General features: G+C 34.7%; 1 protein-coding gene across 2 annotated transcripts in view; it reads right to left on the bottom strand.

Annotated features, from left to right (window-relative positions):
* Nucleotides 1-20,155, bottom strand: part of ACTR3 (actin related protein 3) — a 56,203-nt gene that overhangs the window by 25,479 nt on the left and 10,569 nt on the right. Inside the window, exons 1-3 of one of the 2 annotated variants that reach the window (XM_036857222.1) lie at nt 6,855-6,979; nt 3,596-3,683; nt 1,920-2,030 (exon numbers count right to left, since the gene is read on the bottom strand). In XM_036857222.1, coding sequence (XP_036713117.1) covers nt 1,920-1,991 — 72 coding nt within the window. In that variant the 5' untranslated portion in view covers nt 1,992-2,030; nt 3,596-3,683; nt 6,855-6,979. Of the gene's footprint in view, nt 1-1,919; nt 2,031-3,595; nt 3,684-6,854; nt 6,980-9,049; nt 9,106-20,155 lie in introns of those variants that run through there. The other variant, XM_036857221.1, reaches the window with a different exon arrangement.

The following is a 20,155-nucleotide window of genomic DNA, read 5'->3' on the forward strand; positions in this document are numbered from 1 at the left end:
TACAATCCCTTGGAAAAAGTTCTGAAAGTTTCCTATAAAATTAATCATGCATCTATCCTGTGAAACAGCAATTCCATATCTAGGTATTTACAAAAGAAAAATAAAAACATGTCCACAAAAAGACTTGTTTAAGAATGTTCACGATACACAAAAAATATTCACAGTAGTCAAAAACTGGGAACAGCCCAGGTGATTATCAACAGGAAAATGGACAGGGAGGCATACAATGGAGTACGACCCAGCAACAAAAAGCAACAAATTACGTGTATATGCAACAACATGGATAAATCTTAAGATTATGATGAGTGAAGTTTTACCAAAGAGCACATCTTGTACAATTCCATTTACATGAAACTCAAATATAAGCAAAACATGTATGTACTGGAAAAAATCTGAACAAGGGTTGCCTCCAGGGCATGGGGGCAGGGATTAACTAGAAAAGGGCATGAGATAACTTTCCAGGTTAACAGTAATGCTCTGTTATCTTGATAAGGGTTTAGGTTACACAGATGCATGCATCTGTCAAACCCAGGGGATGGGCAAACTACATCATGCATCCTGCAGGCCAAATCTAGTCCACCACTTCTTTCTGTAAATAGAATTTTATTGGAACACAGCCACAGCCACTCATTTAAGTATTGCCTATGGCTGCTTCCCACAACAACAGCAGAGCTAATTAAGCAGCTGCGAAAGAGACCACATGGTCCACAAAGCCAAAAATATTTGCTAACTAGCTTTAGAGAAAGTCTGCCAATGCCCAGTCAAACCCATAAAATGGTAGGGTTAAGATGTGTGATTTTACAGAATGTAAGTTTTATATAAAAGAAAAAATGTAAACAATAACAAACTCTAGTTGATGATAATGTATGCTAAAGTATTTAGGGGTGAAATGACTCCATCTGAAACTCATTTTGAAGTGATTAAAAAAATAAGATGGAGTGACAGAAGGATAACCCAATAGATAGATGTCCTAAAACAATTATAGTAAAATTAATTGCTGAGTCTAGGTTGTGGGTATATTGGGCATTCACTGCAAGGTTCTTTTCAACTTTATGTTTATGGTCCAACCATAAACAATATTCACAATCACAATAAAATATAAAATATTAAAAATATTAAAATATTAATTTAACCCAAAATTAATGTCACAGAAAGAGGGAGAAGGTAAGGATTTTGGGTAAAGGAGGGGATAAAAGGAAAAGAACGAAATACTCATCTTACCTAGCAGGAAGTTAATAGACTGTCTAATATTTAGCCACAACTACTGAGCCTGAGCTCTAGAGACCGCAAGCCACAACTACTGAGCCCATGTGCCACGACTACTGAAGCCCGCGCACCTAGAGCCTGTGCTCCGAAACAAGAGATGCCACGACAATGAGAAGCCCGCACACCGCAACGAAGACCCAACGCAGCAAAAAAAACTAAAATAAATAAATAAACAAACAAAAATACAAGAAATACATGATATAACTATCAAGAAAAACTCTTTGAAAGTTTAAAGTGTCTGCCCGGGGGGAATCAAGGGTTCAAGGGTAGGGGGAGGTGAGGAAGGAAAATTTTAATTTAAATCTGATATTATAGCACTTGATTTTTTAACATTATGAACATGCATTGCTTTGGTAAAAAAAGAAAGAAAAAAGTTTAAAAATTAAATTATATTGTAGTTTGTTACCAAGAATTACAAATGAAATAATAATCAAACCAGTCACTTTTTTAAAAATAAAGTGCCATGTTTCCAACTTTTTCCCCTGAAACTTACTGTTGAAGATACTAAAGATGATACAGCTTTATAACAAAGTCTTTAGATACATGACAATTTAATAAACAAGAACGTATGTCCTATGAGTACAGATGTGATGAAAACATTCTCATTAAATTTCTTCAAAAATTTCCTCACAGAAATTAAAATTTGTACTTACCAAAAGAAAATAATGGTCTTCAGGTTCTGCCCTTAAATATTTAAAGATCACTTGCTCCATAAACCTTTCCATCAAGTCCCAATCTTCAACTATACCATGGCGGATTGGCCACTATTAAAACAAAAAATAAAACAGGAATTAAATCTTTACTAATATCAGAAAAAAATCAAATATAAAACAGATCACTAGTGAGTATTAGATGAGGATAGCATTTCTTAGGTGTGCTAATGACACAGAGATCATTAGAAGATGCATACTTAACTATTTAGAGATAAAAGAAATAATTTCTACAACATATTTTCAGATGTTTCAATTAAAAAACACAATGCAAATATGTCAAAATGTTAAAAACTGTACAATCTAGATGGAAGGTCATTGCACCGGTCTTTATAGATTGCTGAAAATTTTGTAATAATGGAAACGTAACCTATTAAAATTTAGTCTGTGAAAATTACAGGTTATGACAATTTGCTTAATCTTTATTAGCTCTTTCACAAGTATTTGTTGTGTGCCTAATATATAAAACACAGTTGGTAAGTATAGAGCAAGAATAACCATAAATCAAGCAAGCAAAATTTTATAAGACAAGTCATATGTATTTGTTATAGAACCATGGTTCCAAAACTGAGCCCCAGGGTACTACAGCAAATTCTCAAAGACACCGCAAATATTTTACATTTTCCAGGGAAATTTGGTGATACTCAGAATCAGTTTGGCACTGCATACCTACTACTTTAAAGTAGTTCAGTTTCAACATCAGATCATACTAGATTCCCTTCAAGTAATATCACTTCTTAGAAAAGCTGGGTTGCCAGCAGTTGCTATGATGAAAACTAAATACCTCCCCCAAAAAACCCATGTACAATAAGAAATGAGGATGGTGATGTGCAATCTGATTCCAGGTGTAAGAAACTGTGAAGTGCCCGACAGGCACATGCATCCTACTAGTAACTGTGATTATTTAACAATAAAAATATTTTCCTTTCAAATATGTGTCTTATTTTTTTCAAGTGGCTACTAAGTTGCTACTTAACAAACAACTGTTAGGAATTTCTTTCTAAGTGACACTGTAAAAAATTTTACTGAGACACTAAGGCCACTGAGAAAGTTTGTGAATCTCTGCAATAAAATAGTTTCACAACACATGTAACTAAAGATTAGTATTCTGAATATATGAAGACTTCCTTAAGCAAAGTAAAAACGTAGGCATAAAACTTCAAAAAATATACAAAAGAAAAATAAACAAAAAAATATAGTTCCATGCACATAGTACAAATACACACCCAGTACTTAAGGCTGAATGCATTAGTGAAATAAATATCCTACAGTCATCTACTCAATCATTAAACCTCTTATCTATTAATCCTAATATCCACATTTCACCATAGCCTTCTAGATACTTTCTAAGTCATTATACTTAAAAAATAACTTTTACTCCCCACTTTGCTTTAGGGAAGTAAAAAATGTACTACATCATTCATTTTATAACATTACTGGAACTGACATATTTTAATGTTCTAAGTGTTATTTATTCATTTATTCCTCATTTATTATTGTGCACCTACTATAACCATTGGCACAAATGCTAAGGACATGAACATCCTGCCATAAGAAGCTGTCCAGTGAAAGAAATAGATACAAACATAACATTGTAAGTTTTTAAGGAAATAAAGTACCTAGGACAAGATGATCAACTTGGCTTCAGAGGGAAAATGGGAAGGCTCCTATTCCTCTATGACTGAGGAGGTCGTATCTAAGCTGGGTCTTAAAGGAGCAACCTTGTTAATTTTGTTTTCAGGGGGTGGGGTAAATAGAGAATAGAAAAAAATATATACAAACACTGCAATAATATACAAACACAACAGTGATCAATGAAAAACACGTGTGCCTTTAGGGAAAGGGGTGTAGACAGATAGATCAGTTCTACACGAAGGGGACCAGGTTCTCAAAAACGATTACTTGCCTTGTATTTGGGTTTTATTCTATAAGAAACAGAATATCAGTAGAAATTTTCAAGCAGGGTATAAACAAGAGTAGCTTCAATTTTTAATAAGATTATTATAGCAGCACTGGGAAAGCTGAAATGAATCTTAAAAGAACCAAGCAAGAAAGACTAAGAGCCCCAGTTTTGGTGTAAATAACGCTAGGCCAGATTCAAGATTTCTGTCACTACGAGGAAAAACTCAAAGATATCATCACTAGGTTTCTAGCTCTGAAGTCAGGATGGAAAGGATCTATTAATCAAGACACGAAAGTTGTGTTTTGTCTTATCTTGGAATAAACAAGGGTAGAGTATATGTAATAAATTTTGTTTTGAGTATATTAACCTCAAGAGCCAGGTAGTAGGTAGGTGACAGTAGGTACTTGGAAATGGGGTCAAGGAATTGGAAGTAGAGATGTAGGCTGTGGTTGTTGATGAAGGTGTGGATGAGATCACCTAGAGAAAGTCTCTAATAAAGAAATAAAAGAGAATCAAGGACAGTACCTAGGAAATACTGACCTTTGAGTAGTAGGCAAAGGAGAAAGAACCAGTGACAGTAGGGGAAAAAAATAAACAAGTAACAAATAAAAAGAATAGTCCACGTTAGGAAGAGAACCAGCAGAGTAGTCTTGTGAAAGAAAGACAAATCAAGAAGGATGAAAATTGTTACATATAATTGGATTTAACAAAGAGCTTACCAAATAATGAGACTAAATAAGAAGTTCGGTTTTAAAAGAGGAAAATAAAACAATAGCTAAAATGCTAAGGAAAGAAGGTAGGATTGAAAGAATTTTTGTCATTTGGGTGTGTTTGTTGCATTTGGAAGACATGAAAATGTGTTTAAAAGAACAGAATCAATGCAGAGGAACTCTGGCCTCTCAGCTCACTGACTTCATGACATTCAAAGGTGTCTTTTCCATTTTGGCCACAGTTTAGATCATCACTATCATCTCTAAGTCCCTGAAATGCAAGTACACCCCTCTCTGATCACAACTTCTTATCCTTCTAGCATACTCCAGCACCTCACTGTATCTCTCTGGATCACAATTAGACTTGCAATCCACTGGCTGTTGTAATTCTTCCCTCGCCAAAAATCATCCCCCTCACAACACACACAAACACACACACAGTTTAGATTTTAGGCCCCATCACTTTGACTATTCATACTTCCTTTTGTCATTCCATCTACCAAAACCCAACTCAGCACAGTCCTACCCTAAACTTGCCTATACCCAGAATGCTGATCACACAAATCACACAGAACTGGTTGATAAAACTAAGAATTCATAATTGCTATTCCCAAATGGACCTAAATTTACCTGGCAAGGCTTTGTTTCCCTACTCTGTTATCCACAGTGATGATTTTAAATATTCTCCCTATCACTCAGATTTCACTTTCTCCCCCCTATTTCCTGGGCAGCAGAGATAACATCACCATGTATCTCACAAGGAAAGCAGAAGCCAACAGTCAGGAATCCAACTTTTCTTCACCAAATCTATAAAACCGATTCCATACTTACCTCTTTTTTCTTTTTCACTTTTTATAATGTAAGAGATCCTCCATACATCAATTAGATCATCTGGATTCCATCCCTTTAGCTTTGTCAAGAGCCCTGTATTATACTCCATCTTTCCTGTTACTTTAATCTCTTTTTCTAATGACTCTTTCACAGTAGCATTTAAGCATCTCTTCCATTTTAAGCCCACAACTTGTATCTTCATCTCTCTTGCCCAAAGCTAAACCTCACTGAATATTACTGTCATTTTTTCCTTGTCATTCATAATCCAATCTACTTTAATCCAGCCTCATTGCTCTTCTAAAACTATTCTTATTAAGGTTATAAATGACATCCTTGTAGCTAAAGACAGCAAATAACCTATAGGCTCTAGCTTACTTGATCGCAGCATTCCACACTCTTTATCGCTCCTTCCTGTTTACCCAGTCTCTCTAACTATGCCTTCTCAGTCTCCTTTGTAGGCTTTCCTCCTCCATCCAAACCTAAATGATGCATTGATCAGGCTCTGTCCTAGGCCTACCCCTGGGAATCTTATCCCTTCCAAAGGTAACTAATACCTTCTAAATATTTATCTCCAGTTCTGTTTTGTTTCTAAGCTCCAAAAGCCAAATATCTGTATAACTACAAGCCACTTATAATTATTTCTTCAATGGCTTCCTTTCCACCAATTATAATAGACTTGAAGTCAGGAAAGCCATTTTTCTTATTTAATCTCAGCACTTAGTAAAGTTGTTTATACATGGTAGTTGTTTGTTAATGAATAAATTACTAAAACGGAAGAAAAGAGGGACCAAGGAAGAAATGTGCAAACTAGGTAAAGTCAATTTGAATAGTGTTTCCCTTTTGGTGCAGGTGGGGTAGTGACTGTGGGAGCAGACACAAGGAAAGCATCTGGGTTACTAGACTTGTTCTATGTCCTGAACTTTTAGGATTACAGTCACAAAAATTTTTAAACTGTGTAACTAAGCCTTACCTATTTTACTGTATATAAATTATACCTCAATAATAAGGGAGAAGGAGGAAGAATGGTAGGGAACAAATAAGAAAGGGAAAAAGATAAAAAGGAGAAAAGAGAGTGGCACTTCCAGATGACATAGGCTTCAAAAGGGCAGAAAGTGTGGGTCTGAAAGACGGGAGGGAAATATCTCTAGGTGTGGCGATGTGGAGGCAAGAGAAAGCCAATCACATTGATGATTCTGAGGTGGAAAAAGTAAATACTGCTCACCTGAAGGGGCTAAAATCTTCCTCTTGGGGAAAAAAACCAGTACAGTCAAAGCAAGGCTGGGAGGAGCCACAGAGAAGAAGGAATTTCTATTGTGAAGAGGTTGAGGGTATTAGGCTTGTAATTGACTGAAATTCCAAGCGGCACAATTATAGAACAAACTAATTTTTTGAAAGAAAATGTTATTTGTATTTATACAAATCATAAAAATATACCTTTGTTGCATATGTAGGTTTTTCTATTGCTTCATCACCAATGAAGAAGTCTAGGTCATCAACACCTTTCATCACCCTCCTTTGAGCTTGATCACCCACTTTTGCTGACTCCTTAATAGCAATACCTTTAAAATAGAAGTTATTTATACATGTCAAAAATTGTATTTTTTTCAAGTGAGACGAATTTTTCACTTGTATTTCTTCCGTAATAAAGTGTTACTAAATGGAACATGATCTAGTATATTTAAAGTGTCAAATTAAAGCAAAAAGGTCATTTAAAAAAAAAAAAGACAAAATTCATTTAACACAATGAAATCTCAACTTCCACCCAGAGACAAGGCCTCAAGTGTAAAAAGCCCAAAAAAAACCAAAGTACTGCTGTGGGAATGTTTCAGTTATGTTTTTAAAAACTATGTGAGATCTATTTTGATCTGAGTAAAATTATAATTTCACCAAGTCAACCTATGCTAGATGGACAACCAGAAAGAAAAAACTGAAAAACAGTTATAAAAGTAGGAAAATTGCACGGGGAAATTTTTTTTAAAGTTTTCTTCATATTTCTATCCTATTTGCATTATTATGAACTAGTAATTTAGGTATAACACTGGCATAAAGACCTGTTAAACTTAAATCACATATACAAAAAGGAAATTGCAAATCATTTAGGTAAAACCCACAACAATCTCCTTATATAATTTCAGAAATCCAGCATACAGTTCCAGACCTAAAAATTGTATATTTCTTAATTAAGTTATAAATTTCTGAATCCTTCAAGTTAAACAGTTCTTCATTCAAAATATCTGCCTGGGGACTTCACTAGTGGTCCATTGGTTAAGAGTCTATGCTTCCACTGAAGGGGGTCTGGGTTCCATCCCTGATCAGGGAACTAAGATCCTGCATGATGCACGGCACGGCCAAAAATTAAAAAAAAAAAAAAAAAATCTGCATGCACTTAAGCTGATATGGCACCCAACTGTTACACTTTCATTTAATAACAATTTATATCCTTAATAAGGTGGGTAGAAAATACTGAAGGAAATTCTAAATCCAATCTACTTCTAAATGTTAGAAAGCTTCTCTAGCAATTTATTTACAATGTACACAGACATCAGATGGCTCACTATAAACTTCCTAAAAAACAAAGATTATGAAAATAACTTTGAACCATATCCACAGGTTTTCCAGATAAAATATCCGTGCTTATCAGTGGCAGTGATTATATCTGCTCATTATAAAACTACACCTGCAGCATTAAAACTGGCTGGGTGAAAAAAAAACCCCCAAAATCAAAAACCTTCTTTCATACGCAAATGGATTTTTAACATGCCACAGCTTCTCATAAGACAATGAAAACTAAAACTGCAAATTTTGGCAGAAAGGTGAAATAGAGAAAGGATACAATGGTGATGAGAACCCAAGGTTCAAAAGTTCAAAATTGGCTTCCCTGGTGGCACAGTGGTTGGGAATCTGCCTGCCAGTGCGGGGGACACGGGTTCGAGCCCTGGTCTGGGAGGATCCCACATGCCACGGAGCAACTGGGCCCGTGAGCCACAACTACTGAGCCTGCGCGTTTGGAGCCTGTGCTCCGCAACAAGAGAGGCCGCGACGGTGAGAGGCCCTCGCACCGCGATGAGGAGTGGCCCCCGCTTGCCACAACTGGAGAAAGCCCTCGCACAGAGACGAAGACCCAACACAGCCAAAAATAAATAAAAAAAAAAAAAAAAAAAAAAAAAAGATGTTAGAAAACAGCTGAAGTCCGCATCTCTAAAGATGAGATGCCATCCTTATTTTGAAACATGAGCTCTTGTCAGGGATGTCAACAAGCACGAGCCCTGCAAACAATCACATGCACAAACCAAAGGATAGCCTTTGTAGGCGTGTGATGGGGAATGCATTACTTAATAGTAACACACACACATTATTAACAGCAATACCCTCAAAGCAGAAAACTGTTTAATTATCAGCTCATTCATTTTTGTCTTTAAAAAAGATATTTGGCAGATCTGGTCAATGAAGAGCTAAACAGAGATCTGAAATGAATGGTCAGAGGTACAGAAATGAGGCCATGCTTAGAACTTGGCAAACCATGTTTTTAAAGGACTAAATCTTACAGAGTGTCAAAAATGATTATTTATTTCACTTTATTAAGAAAAGATATTAAATCAGCTTATTTGTGACTTAAAAGAAATACTTACAGGAAGGGATGATAAACTGTGGTTCTGTATTTCCAGCATATCCTAGTTTTGTATACCTGAAAAACAAAAAGAATTTCATAAGGATTTCACAAATATCTCAGCAATTATGAATTTAATTCTTAGATTTCCATTTGTTATAAAGTGAGATTCCACTCTGGGTAAATAGTATACAAAATTCCATCGTTTCAGTTCATTTAAACATCTCTGCTTTCAAAATTATATCAAAATTATAAATACCCATAGCTTTTAACCAGGAACTGCACTTCTAGAAATTGATCCTACAGGGATATTCATACATGTACAAAATAACATATAACAGGGCCTTTTGCGACAATCTTGCTTATAATAGTAAAAGACCGGAAATAAACAGCCATCAAACTAGTTAAATATGCTTCATTTATACTATAGAATATTATGCAGTTATTAAAAAATAGATTGAAGAACCTCCTTATGTACAGATATGGAACAATCTCCAAAATGTATTGTTAACTGAACAAAAGCAAGGTACAGAACAATGGTCAACTATGTGATATCTGTATAAAAGTAAAGGGTAGGGGTAAACCATGTAAAACACAAGCTGCTCATCTCCTTGCACGGCCCTGCAATAAACCTTTCTCTGCTCCAAACTCCGATGTTTCAGTTTTTTTGGCCTCATTGTTCAGTAGCACCTTCAGAAAAACTCTTCCTTCAGACAGCTAGTAGACACTTTGATAACTTTTCCTCTCCTTAAGCTTTAAACATGGGATTAAACAGCTTGGATTTTTCTTAAATCTGCCATTTGGATAATTGGATTATTTAGTATAGGAGTCAGACATGGGACAAACGTTCACATTTGGAAGTTACTTACTCAGATTGATCTACAGATCCATGCAATTGCTATCAAAATCCCAACAATGTTTTTTGGGAGAAAGAGAAAATCTATCCTAAAATTCATATGGAATCTCAAGGGACTATGAATAGCCAAAACAATCTTGGAAAAGAACAAAGTTGGAGGTCTCACACTTCCTGATTTCAAAACTTAGTACAAAGTTACAGTAACGAAAGCTGTGTGGCACTGACATAGAAACACACAGACTAATGGAACAGAACAGAGCCCAGAAATAAATCCTCCCATATACAGTCAAATAATTTTTGACAAGGGTGCCATAACCATTCAAACAGGGAAAGGATAGTCTTTTCGAGAAAGGGTGCTGGGAAAACTGGATATCCGTTAATTAATGAACATGGACTTTTATCTTATACCACATACAAAATTTAACTCAAAATGGATCAAAGACCTACATATAAGATCTAAAACTATAAAACTCTTTGAGGAAAATATAGGGGACAAAGCTTTATGATATTAAATTTGGCAAAGATTTCTTGGACATGACACGACAAGGAGGCAACAACACCATAAAAAATAAGTTGAACATCATCAAAATTAATAACTTTTGTGTACCAAAGGACACTATCAATAGTGTGAAAGGCAACCCACAAAATGGAAGAAAACAGTTACAAATCATATATCTGATAAGGAGTTAATATCCAGAATATATAAAGAACTCCTACAACTCAACAAAATAAACAACCCAGTTTTTAAAACAGGCAAAGGACTTGAATAGACATTTCTCCAAAGGAGATATACAAAAGGTCAACAAGCACATGAAAAGATGCTCAATATTATTAATAATTAAGAAAATTCAAATCAAAACCAAAATGAGATACCACTTCACATCCATTAGGATGGCTATTACCAAAACATCAAAAACAAAAACAAACAAACAAAAATATCAGTGAGGATATGGAGAAACCAGAACCCTTGTACACTGCTGACAGGAATGTAAAATGGTGCAGCTGCTACAAAAAACAATATGGCAATTCCTCAAAAAATTAATCACAGAATTACCACACAAGCCAGCAAAGCCGTTTCTGGGTATATACCCAAAAAAAAAAAAAAAAAAAAAAAAAATGAAAGCAGGGGCTTCAACAGATTTTTGTACACCAATGTTCACAGCAACATTATGCATAATAGACAAAAGGTGGAAGCAATGCAAGGGTCCACTGACAGATGAATGGATAAACAAATGTGGTATATACATACAATGGAATATTAGTTAGCCTTCAAAAGGAAGGAAATTCTGACACATGCTACATACAACATGAATGAACCTTGAGGACATCATCCTAAGTGAAATAAGCCAATCACAAAAGGTCAAATACTATATGATTCCACTTACATGAGATACCTGAAATAGTCAAATTCACAGAGACAGAAGCAGGATGGTAGCTGCCAGGGATGGAGGTGGGGTATGGTTGTTACTGTTTTATGGGTACAGAGTTTCAGTTTGGGAAGATGAAAAAGTTCTGAAGGTGATAGTTGTGAATGTACTTAATGCCACTAAACTGTACACTTAAAAATGGTTAAAACTGTCAGTTTTATGTTGTGTATATTTTACAACAATTTTCTTAAAAAGCTACGCAAACTTGACAGCTACTGGGGAAAATAATTAAATTCTGTACATATCGTACATGTTAAAACAAAATATATCTAAATGGATGAAATATTAAAACAGGGTAGGGAAATAAATCATAAACTTTAAAAGGTAATGCAGGATAACTTCTTTATAACCCTGTAATAGGGGAGTCTTAGTAACTATAATTCAAAATCCAGACATTAAGAAAAGACTGATACTCAAATTATGTGAAAATTTAAAACTTCTTCACAAAAACATACCAAAAGTAGCCAAAAGAAAAATGACCAAAAGAGAATAATCATCTGCACTCAGAGACAAAGATTTAATCACCTTAATATATAAAGGATATCCAGAAGGTGATGTCAACAAAGGAGGGAAATAAGGAGGGAAGAAAGGAAGAGTGAAAGGTAAAAGACAATAACCATTCAAAGAAAGAGAAATATAAATGGCTATAAATGAAAAGATGCTCACCTCTGTGGGGTAAAAAAAGAAAAAAAAGGGCAAATTAAAAGTACACTGAGGGGGCTTCCCTGGTGGCGCAGTGGTTGAGAATCTGCCTGCTAATGCAGGGGACATGGGTTCGAGCCCTGGTCTGGGAAGATCCCACATGCCGCGGAGCAACTGGTCCCGTGAGCCACAACTACTGAGCCTGCGCGTCTGGAGCCTGTGCTCCACAACAAGAGAAGCCACGACAGAGGCCCGCGCACCGCGATGAAGAGTGGCCCCCGCTTGCTGCAACTAGAGGAAGCCCTCGCACAGAAACGAAGACCCAACACAGCCAAAATAAATAAATAATAATTAAAGGTGCTAATAATTAAAAAAAAAAAAGTACACTGAGGTAAATTTCATACATTCCTAGTTGGAATGATAGAAAAAAATCAAAATCATTTGTAAATAAAACAGCCACTTTGGAAAACACTTAAACATTCACTTACCATATGACCCAGCAACTCTACTTCTAGGTATATACTGAAGAAAATATGTCCCCACAAAGAAGGGTAAACATTTGTTCACAAAAGCATTATTCATAATGGCCCAAAACTGGAAGCACAGCGTATATTCATCAAGAAAACAGATACGCAAGGCTTGATATATTCATACAAACCAAAATTATTCCATCTATGAAGAATCAGGAAAATGTAACCCATTCTCTAAGGCAAAGACACTCAACAGAAGACGAAATGACACAATGTTGGAATTATCAGATAAAGACTTGAAAGCAGCTGTGACTATCACAATGAAATAGTAATGACTAATAGTAAATATCACAGAAACTCTAAAACTATCAAAAAGAACAAATGGAAATTACAGAACTGAAAAATGCAATGTCAGGTATAAAAAATTCTCTGGATGAGCTAAACAGCAGAACAGAGGAAATAATCAGTGAACTTGAAGGCAGATCAGTAAAAATCATTCAGTCTGACAAGGGAGGGGAAAAATATTAAAAAGAGAGACACAAAGTGAAAAGAATAGATCCTCAGAGACTTGGGGAACAATATCTGAAAGGTGACATAGGTTCCAGAAGGAGGGGAGAGAGAGAGAGATGCAGAATAAATCCAAAGAAAACCATACCTAGGCACATCATAATCAAACTACTGAAAATCAAAGATAAAGAAAAATCTTGAAAGCAGCCGGAGAAAAATGGCTCATTAACAGGAAACAAAAATTCAAATTACTAGCACCTTCTTATGAGAAACTATGGAGGCCAAAAGACAGTGGAATAACATTTTTTAAGTCTGAAGGTGGTGCAAATATAGTCAGCCCAGAAATCTTTGAAGAGCAAAAATATCCTTCAAAAATGAAAGTGCAATAAAGACATTTTTCAAATAAAAGAAAACTCATTCTCCAGGATAGATCACATCTTGGGTCACAAATCAAGCCTTGGAAAATTTAAGAAAACTGAAATCCTATCAAGCATTTTTTCTGGCCACAATGCTATGAGACTGGAAATCAATTACAGGAAAAAAACGGTAAAAAACACAAATACATGCAGGCTAAACGGTGCACTACTAAACAACCAAGAGATCACTGAAAAAATCAAAGAAGAAATAAAAAACTACATAGAAACAAATAACAATGAAAACACGATGACCCAAAACCTATGGGACGCAGCAAAAACAGTTCTAAGAGGGAAGTTTATGGCAATTCAATCTCACCTCAAGAAACAAGAAAAATCTCAAATAAACAATCTAACCATACACTTAAAACAACTAGAGAAAGAAGAACAAAGAAAACCCAAAGTCAGTAGAAGGAAAGAAATCATAAAGATCAGAGCAGAAATAAATGAAATAGAAACGAAGAAAGCAAAGATCAATAAAACTAAAAGCTGGTTCTTTGAGAATATAAACAAAATTGATAAACCCTCAACCAGATTCATCAAGAAAAAAAGGGAGAGGACGCAAATCAATAAAATTAGAAATGAAAAAGGAGAAATCACAACTGACACTGCAGAAATACAAAGTATTATATACATGGAATCTAAAAATAAATAAATAAATAAATGCTACTGGTGAACCTAGTTGCAGAGCAGGAATAAAGAGGCAGACATAGAGAACAGACTCGATGACATGGGGTGGGAGGGTGAACTGAGAGTAGCATCGACATATATACACTACCAAATGTAAAACAGTTGGCTGGTGGGAAGCAGCAGTACAGCACAGCCGAGAGATCAGCTTGGTGCTTTGCGATGACCTAGAGGGGTGGGATAGGAAGGATGGGAGGGAGACTCAAGAGGGAGGGGATATGGGGACATGTGTATGCATATGGCTGATTCACTTTGGTGTACAACAGAAACTAACACGGTATTGTGAAACAATTATACTCCAATAAAGAGCTATTAAAAAAAAGGAAAAAAGAAAAGAAAACTCACTGCCATCAAACCTGAGCTAAATAAAGTTCTTCAGGCTGAGGGGAAACGATACCAGAGGGAAACTGGTATTAATGAAGAACATCAGAAATATTCAGCTAGGTAAATGAGACTTTTTTCTGCTTAATTTTTTAACATACTTTTGACTATTTAAAGCAAAAATCAAATTATCTTGTGGGGTTATAATATGTGCAGATGTAATACCTATGATAACTATAGCATACAAGGACAGTAGGGTAGAGGGAGTGGCAAGAGAGTTAACAGATCTACAGAGATGCATGGTTTCTACTCTGCATTAAAGTTTTAAATTATTAACTCTAAGTAAAAAAATAAATAAAATGGTACACCAAAATTCAACTATACCAATTTTTACATTAAATGTAATACACTACAGTCTCCAATTAAAAGGGAGGAAGGAAGGAAGAGAGAGAGAGAGAGAAGAAGAAAGAGAAAGGAAGAAAAAGAAAGGAAGAAAGCCCCAACTATATATTGTCTGCATGATATGCACTTTAGAGATGGAGAATGAAGAAAGATGGATGGAAGGCAAATAGTAAACGTAAGTCTGAAGTGGCTGTATTGATATCAGATGAAACTTCTTTAAGAAAAAGAGTTAACACCAGAGATAAAGAGAAATTTTATAATAATAAAAGGATAAATTCATCAAGAAGACATAACAATCTTAAATGTACATGTGCCTATTAACAGTTTAACATCAAGCATGGTTTAATAGTACAAAAATCAAGGCTCTACTTTTTAGAACACCTCAATGAATTTCACTGGTTGGAAGACTACTCCTCAACATGCTATGTATGGTCTGATCCCTATTTCCCTTCCCAGACTCATCTAAGTACCCACAATTCACTTTCATAATCCTCAACCCCTGCAATATACTCTGTTATGTCTGAAGTAGAAAGAATCACTTTTACAAAACCTTGATAATTATATTTAGGAAGAAAAAACATAAATCCTAGCTCTTACAAAATATAAATGCTCCATCCTTCTTTTCATTGTTGCTTTTGTTTTATTTTATCCTAATCCTTTTTTTCCTCAAAGGCCCTTTTCAAATCTTCCATTTTCATCAGTCCTTTTGGACACATCTGATTTTCATAGTATGATTCCCAGGCAAAATTAGTACAGTCCTAATACCTTCCAACTTGCTGTTCCTTAATAAATGGTGTGTGTGTATGTGTTTTCCTGCCTATGTACACGTGTGTCTATTTTTAATATTAATTACACTACACTTTATTACTTTGAAATATCTCGAGAATACTTTCAAATCTAGTCCTAAACAGGGAAAATACATTTTGTGAATACCTTGATACTTTCATATCAAATATTTTTATGTCACTTGTAAACAAAAATTTACATATATATGTAGAGAAAAAATAAAACTACACAAAAATAATTCTATTATATAATGCTAGCATATACACACACTTTGTCTTCCAGAAGTCTACACAAGAAATAGTAAATTCTGATTATCTACAGATAGCAGGATGGGAGAATTTTGTTTTTCAAATTAACACTTATCTTAAATGGTCTAACCATGCACTAAATTATTTTTTAAAAGAATTTTTGAATAGGTAACATTAGCCCATGATAAAAATTTTAACAAATAAAACAAGCAGCAGTACTAAAGTAAGTTTCCCTACCACATAAAAAGTACTAAAGTAAGTTTCCCTACCAGGCCTATCTCCTAGCCACCCCACTGCTAACCCAAGAGGCAATCACTTATGTATTCCAGAGATAATTCATGCATAGAGAGGCATTTATGTTACTTTAATTTAAAACATGTCATTGGGTTATCCAGGTAGTGAAATCATGAATCTATGTCACTTCTTTATGCTTTCCTATACTTAAATAAGAAAGTGCCATTTTCTAAGTGGTCTTTAAAAAGAGACCATAAAATGAAAAAGACAAAGCTATCCTAAGTTTATGAAATTCATAAGGGCAATATAATACTTTGAAAAACTAAACCAAATTTTTTCTTTGTGGCCCAGGCAAGCAGGTTAAATATACAGAAAATCTCCCTGGACTGTGGTAGCAATGAGAAAAGATCTACAATGCTGGCTTTGGTCAGCAAAGTTGGAAATTGCTTTGAGAAAGGAATACAGTAAAGGAGAGAATTCGAAAGCACTTTTGAAGTTATCAAAGTGATTAGAAGAACAGTAGTGGAAATGTAATAAAGTTAGGAGAGAGGGAAAGCTCGGATTGATAGAAATGAACAGCAAAAAAAAAAAAAAAAAAGGAATTTTATACAAGAAATGGTTACTTTATTGTGGTTTTAACTGCCTCTGGGCAGGGGGAAAGTGGATTTGAGGAGAGCCATTTATAATGTTCTTTCATTTTTAAAAAACAAAAAGAGATGAATCATTACCAGGTAATGATTCTGATAAATAGGGGTATATGTTATATTATTCAGTATACCTTTCTAAAAGGAAGAAATTTATTTATGGAAAGAATATTTTTAAGTAGTAAAATCAGTTAAAAGCAGTAGCATCCCTCATGTTGGATATTATTTTTAATTCTGCAAATTCATGTTTATTTATTGAAAGCATGTAGTTGATTTGACAGAGTACTTTTTTATTTAATACGATGGTTCACTTCTTTTTGCTTTGAAAAAACTTATCACAGCAAAATCTACTTGAAGATCCCAATAAATTATGGATATTGAACCACTAAATGAGAACAGAATCTTAAAAAAAAAAAAAAAAAATTACATTTCAAAAATGAACTGGAATAAAAAGCTAGGACAAAAATCATTCCAGAAAAGAACAAACATGTACCAAAGCTATTACGCTAAATATAGTGTGTGACTCTACAGACTACCTAAGGGAGAAACAGCAGTAGAGTTTTAACTTTCAATGTTTCAACAATTTTAAACCATACAACAAAATGAATATAAGACCCTAGAACTTTAGGGTGGATAGAACCTTAATAATTTAGTACAACCCATTTTCCAAAATTTCTTGGTATTGAGAACCACTAATTTAAAGTTGAAAGAATTTTATCTCAGTATGAATGACCAGCTTCCACCCTGAACATATTATAAAAACAAAGTAAAGCACACATAGAGATTTTTACATAACAAGCATAAAATTTTCAAATTTTAAGTGAAAATGTAGGTCTACAAATGAATCCCAAAGCCAACTTTCATGATACCTCAATTCTCAGCTTAGCTATATAGTTTTCTTCGTACTTGTAGTGTGAGGAACTTTTAGCACAAGAATGTAACAGCTAATTCAAAGGGAATGTTAGCTATAAAGATAACTAGCAATTTTTAAAAAAGCATTTCCATTTCCAGTTCCCTCCAATGTTCTTCTCATTACATGAAAGTCACTATTTAACACAAAAAGACTGACAAGACTGTTGAGTGGAAGAACCCGGATTCCTAAATGTCAACAGAAATATTCTCCCAGTTCTTCCAGATCTAAAACTTAAAATCTAATAATTCCTTTTCAATCTTAGGGAGGAAAGAACATGGACCACAGAATCAGAAAATCATGAGTGAAATGTCTGTTCCACCATTTACTGTCCTGTGATTATAGACTTTATTCATAAGGCATAAAACCAAATTTGCAAGGCAGTCATGACAATTAAGATAACAGTGGATGGCACTCACTAAGTATTCAGTAAACATTTCCTTCCCCAGATCATTTTCCTTTATCCATAGTCCTCCTTTTTTTCCCCTCTATCCACTCCCATAATTATTCTTTCAAAGACTCTTGGCGATGTTTTCCCAACCTCTTTGCTACTAACCAGTCCAAGCGTCCACCACTAAACATGTAGACTACAGCAGTCAATACTCGCCCCACGACAGAAGGCAGTCACAAATGGCCACAAGTTGTATAACTCCATTTATATGAAATAGCCAAATAGGCAAATCCACAAAGAGAGAAAGTAAATTAGTGGTTGCCAAGGGTTGAGGGTGACGAGAATGGAGAGTTTCTGCAAATGGGTATGAAGTTTCTTTTTGGGGTGATAAAAATGTTCTAAAATTGACTGTGGAGATGGTTGCACAACCTGGTGATATACTATAAATCACTCAATTATACACTTTAAAAGGGTAAATTTTATGGTATGTGAATTATATTTCAATAGAGCTGTTAAAAACAAAATAAAATACTAGACTCAGACTAATACTGCATAAATTTAACTTTTATCAGTCTTCTGCTTAATGATCTACACAATCAACTGCCCATCAAATCATTCCAAACAATTGTGTCCCATTTAAGCTCCTTCTGAAATAAGGCAGGATAATAAATAAATAAAATACTTGCTGTCCCAAAGCTCCCAATAGGAATACCTCAATTCCCAGTAGGGCAATCTCCTAACTGATCCCTCCCTCAAATATTTTGAAACTCCTTCTTGACTTCCCTTCATCAATAAAATATTTGCTGGGCATTATTAAATACTATGCATGAGGCCATAACTTGGAGACTGAACAAAAGACATCCTGCCATCATAAAGCTTTCAACTTAGCTTACACATCTTACCCTGACAAAGTCTTCCTACCCTTCCATCTATCATACTATTTACACTTTTCCAAGGATTTGATCAAATTCATAAACCAACCTCCAAATACTACAGCCCTTATTAATCTCCCTGAACAACTAAATACTAAAATGCCATCCTTACTAATGAGAACCTACTCTTTTAGCACAGGGAACTCTACTCAATGCTCTGTGGTGACCTAAATGGGATGGAAATCCAAAAAAGAGGGGATATATGTATAGCTGATTCATTTTGCTGTACAGTAGAAACTAACACAACATTGTAAAGCAACTATACACCAATAAAAATTCATTTTAAAAAAATGTTGGCAATGCCTACATAACCAGAAAAAAAAAACAAACAAACTATTTCAGTCCTGGTTTGTGCAGCAGGTCACATTGCTGGTATTTATAATCACCTTCTTTCCACACCCTTGTCCTCACCCAACACTCAGCTCTTCATGGTTCTTTGCCTGAGAAGATGACTCAACATTCATTCTTGAATGCTTTGACCATTAGATGTTCTGCCTCAATTAGGTTATTATAATTACCCATTGACTTTTCTCCCCAGCTTTACTGACAAATAAAATTGTAAGATATTTTAATAAATAAATAAAATAAAATTCCATCCTTAATTATTTCACATACATTAGTTTCATCTCTGTAACTTAACTGCAAGCTTCCAGTATAAAACCATGCCATAGCTTTCTGTACATACCAAAGTGTTCAGCATAGAACTGAGAACACTGTAACAGTGAAATAAGTAATTAATTACTTTCAACACCCTTAATTATAAGTAGAGCCACCATTATTTACTGTATGCCAATTATTTTGCTGTGCACTTTACATTATCCCTAATATTTATCATTACCCTGGATGTTTTATCTCTTTTTACATACTGGGAAACTGCAACTCAGAGAAGAAACCACTTCAGAGAAATAGCAAAGCTAGATTTGAACTTAAGTATCTATCAGCCTCCAGTCAATGCTGGTTTGTACTGTCTCCCTAAAGCATGAGCAATTACATACACAATAAAACCACAGAAAGAACTAACAGTATAGTTTATCATGCTACCTATGTGATCTCTGGCAAGTAATTTACACTCTGTGTCACAGTTTCATCTGTAAAAGAGAATAACAGTAACTATCTCATAGGATTAGGTATCAAATGAATTAATATATATAATGCAATCAAATGAACAGTGTATGGCACATAGTATACACTATATGACTGTTGGCTGTTATTTTTTTATCATCATAAATCACCGTAACGAAGTCATCAAATCTACTTC

This window comes from Balaenoptera musculus, chromosome 7 (assembly GCF_009873245.2).
Source record: "Balaenoptera musculus isolate JJ_BM4_2016_0621 chromosome 7, mBalMus1.pri.v3, whole genome shotgun sequence".
NCBI lineage: Eukaryota > Metazoa > Chordata > Mammalia > Artiodactyla > Balaenopteridae > Balaenoptera > Balaenoptera musculus.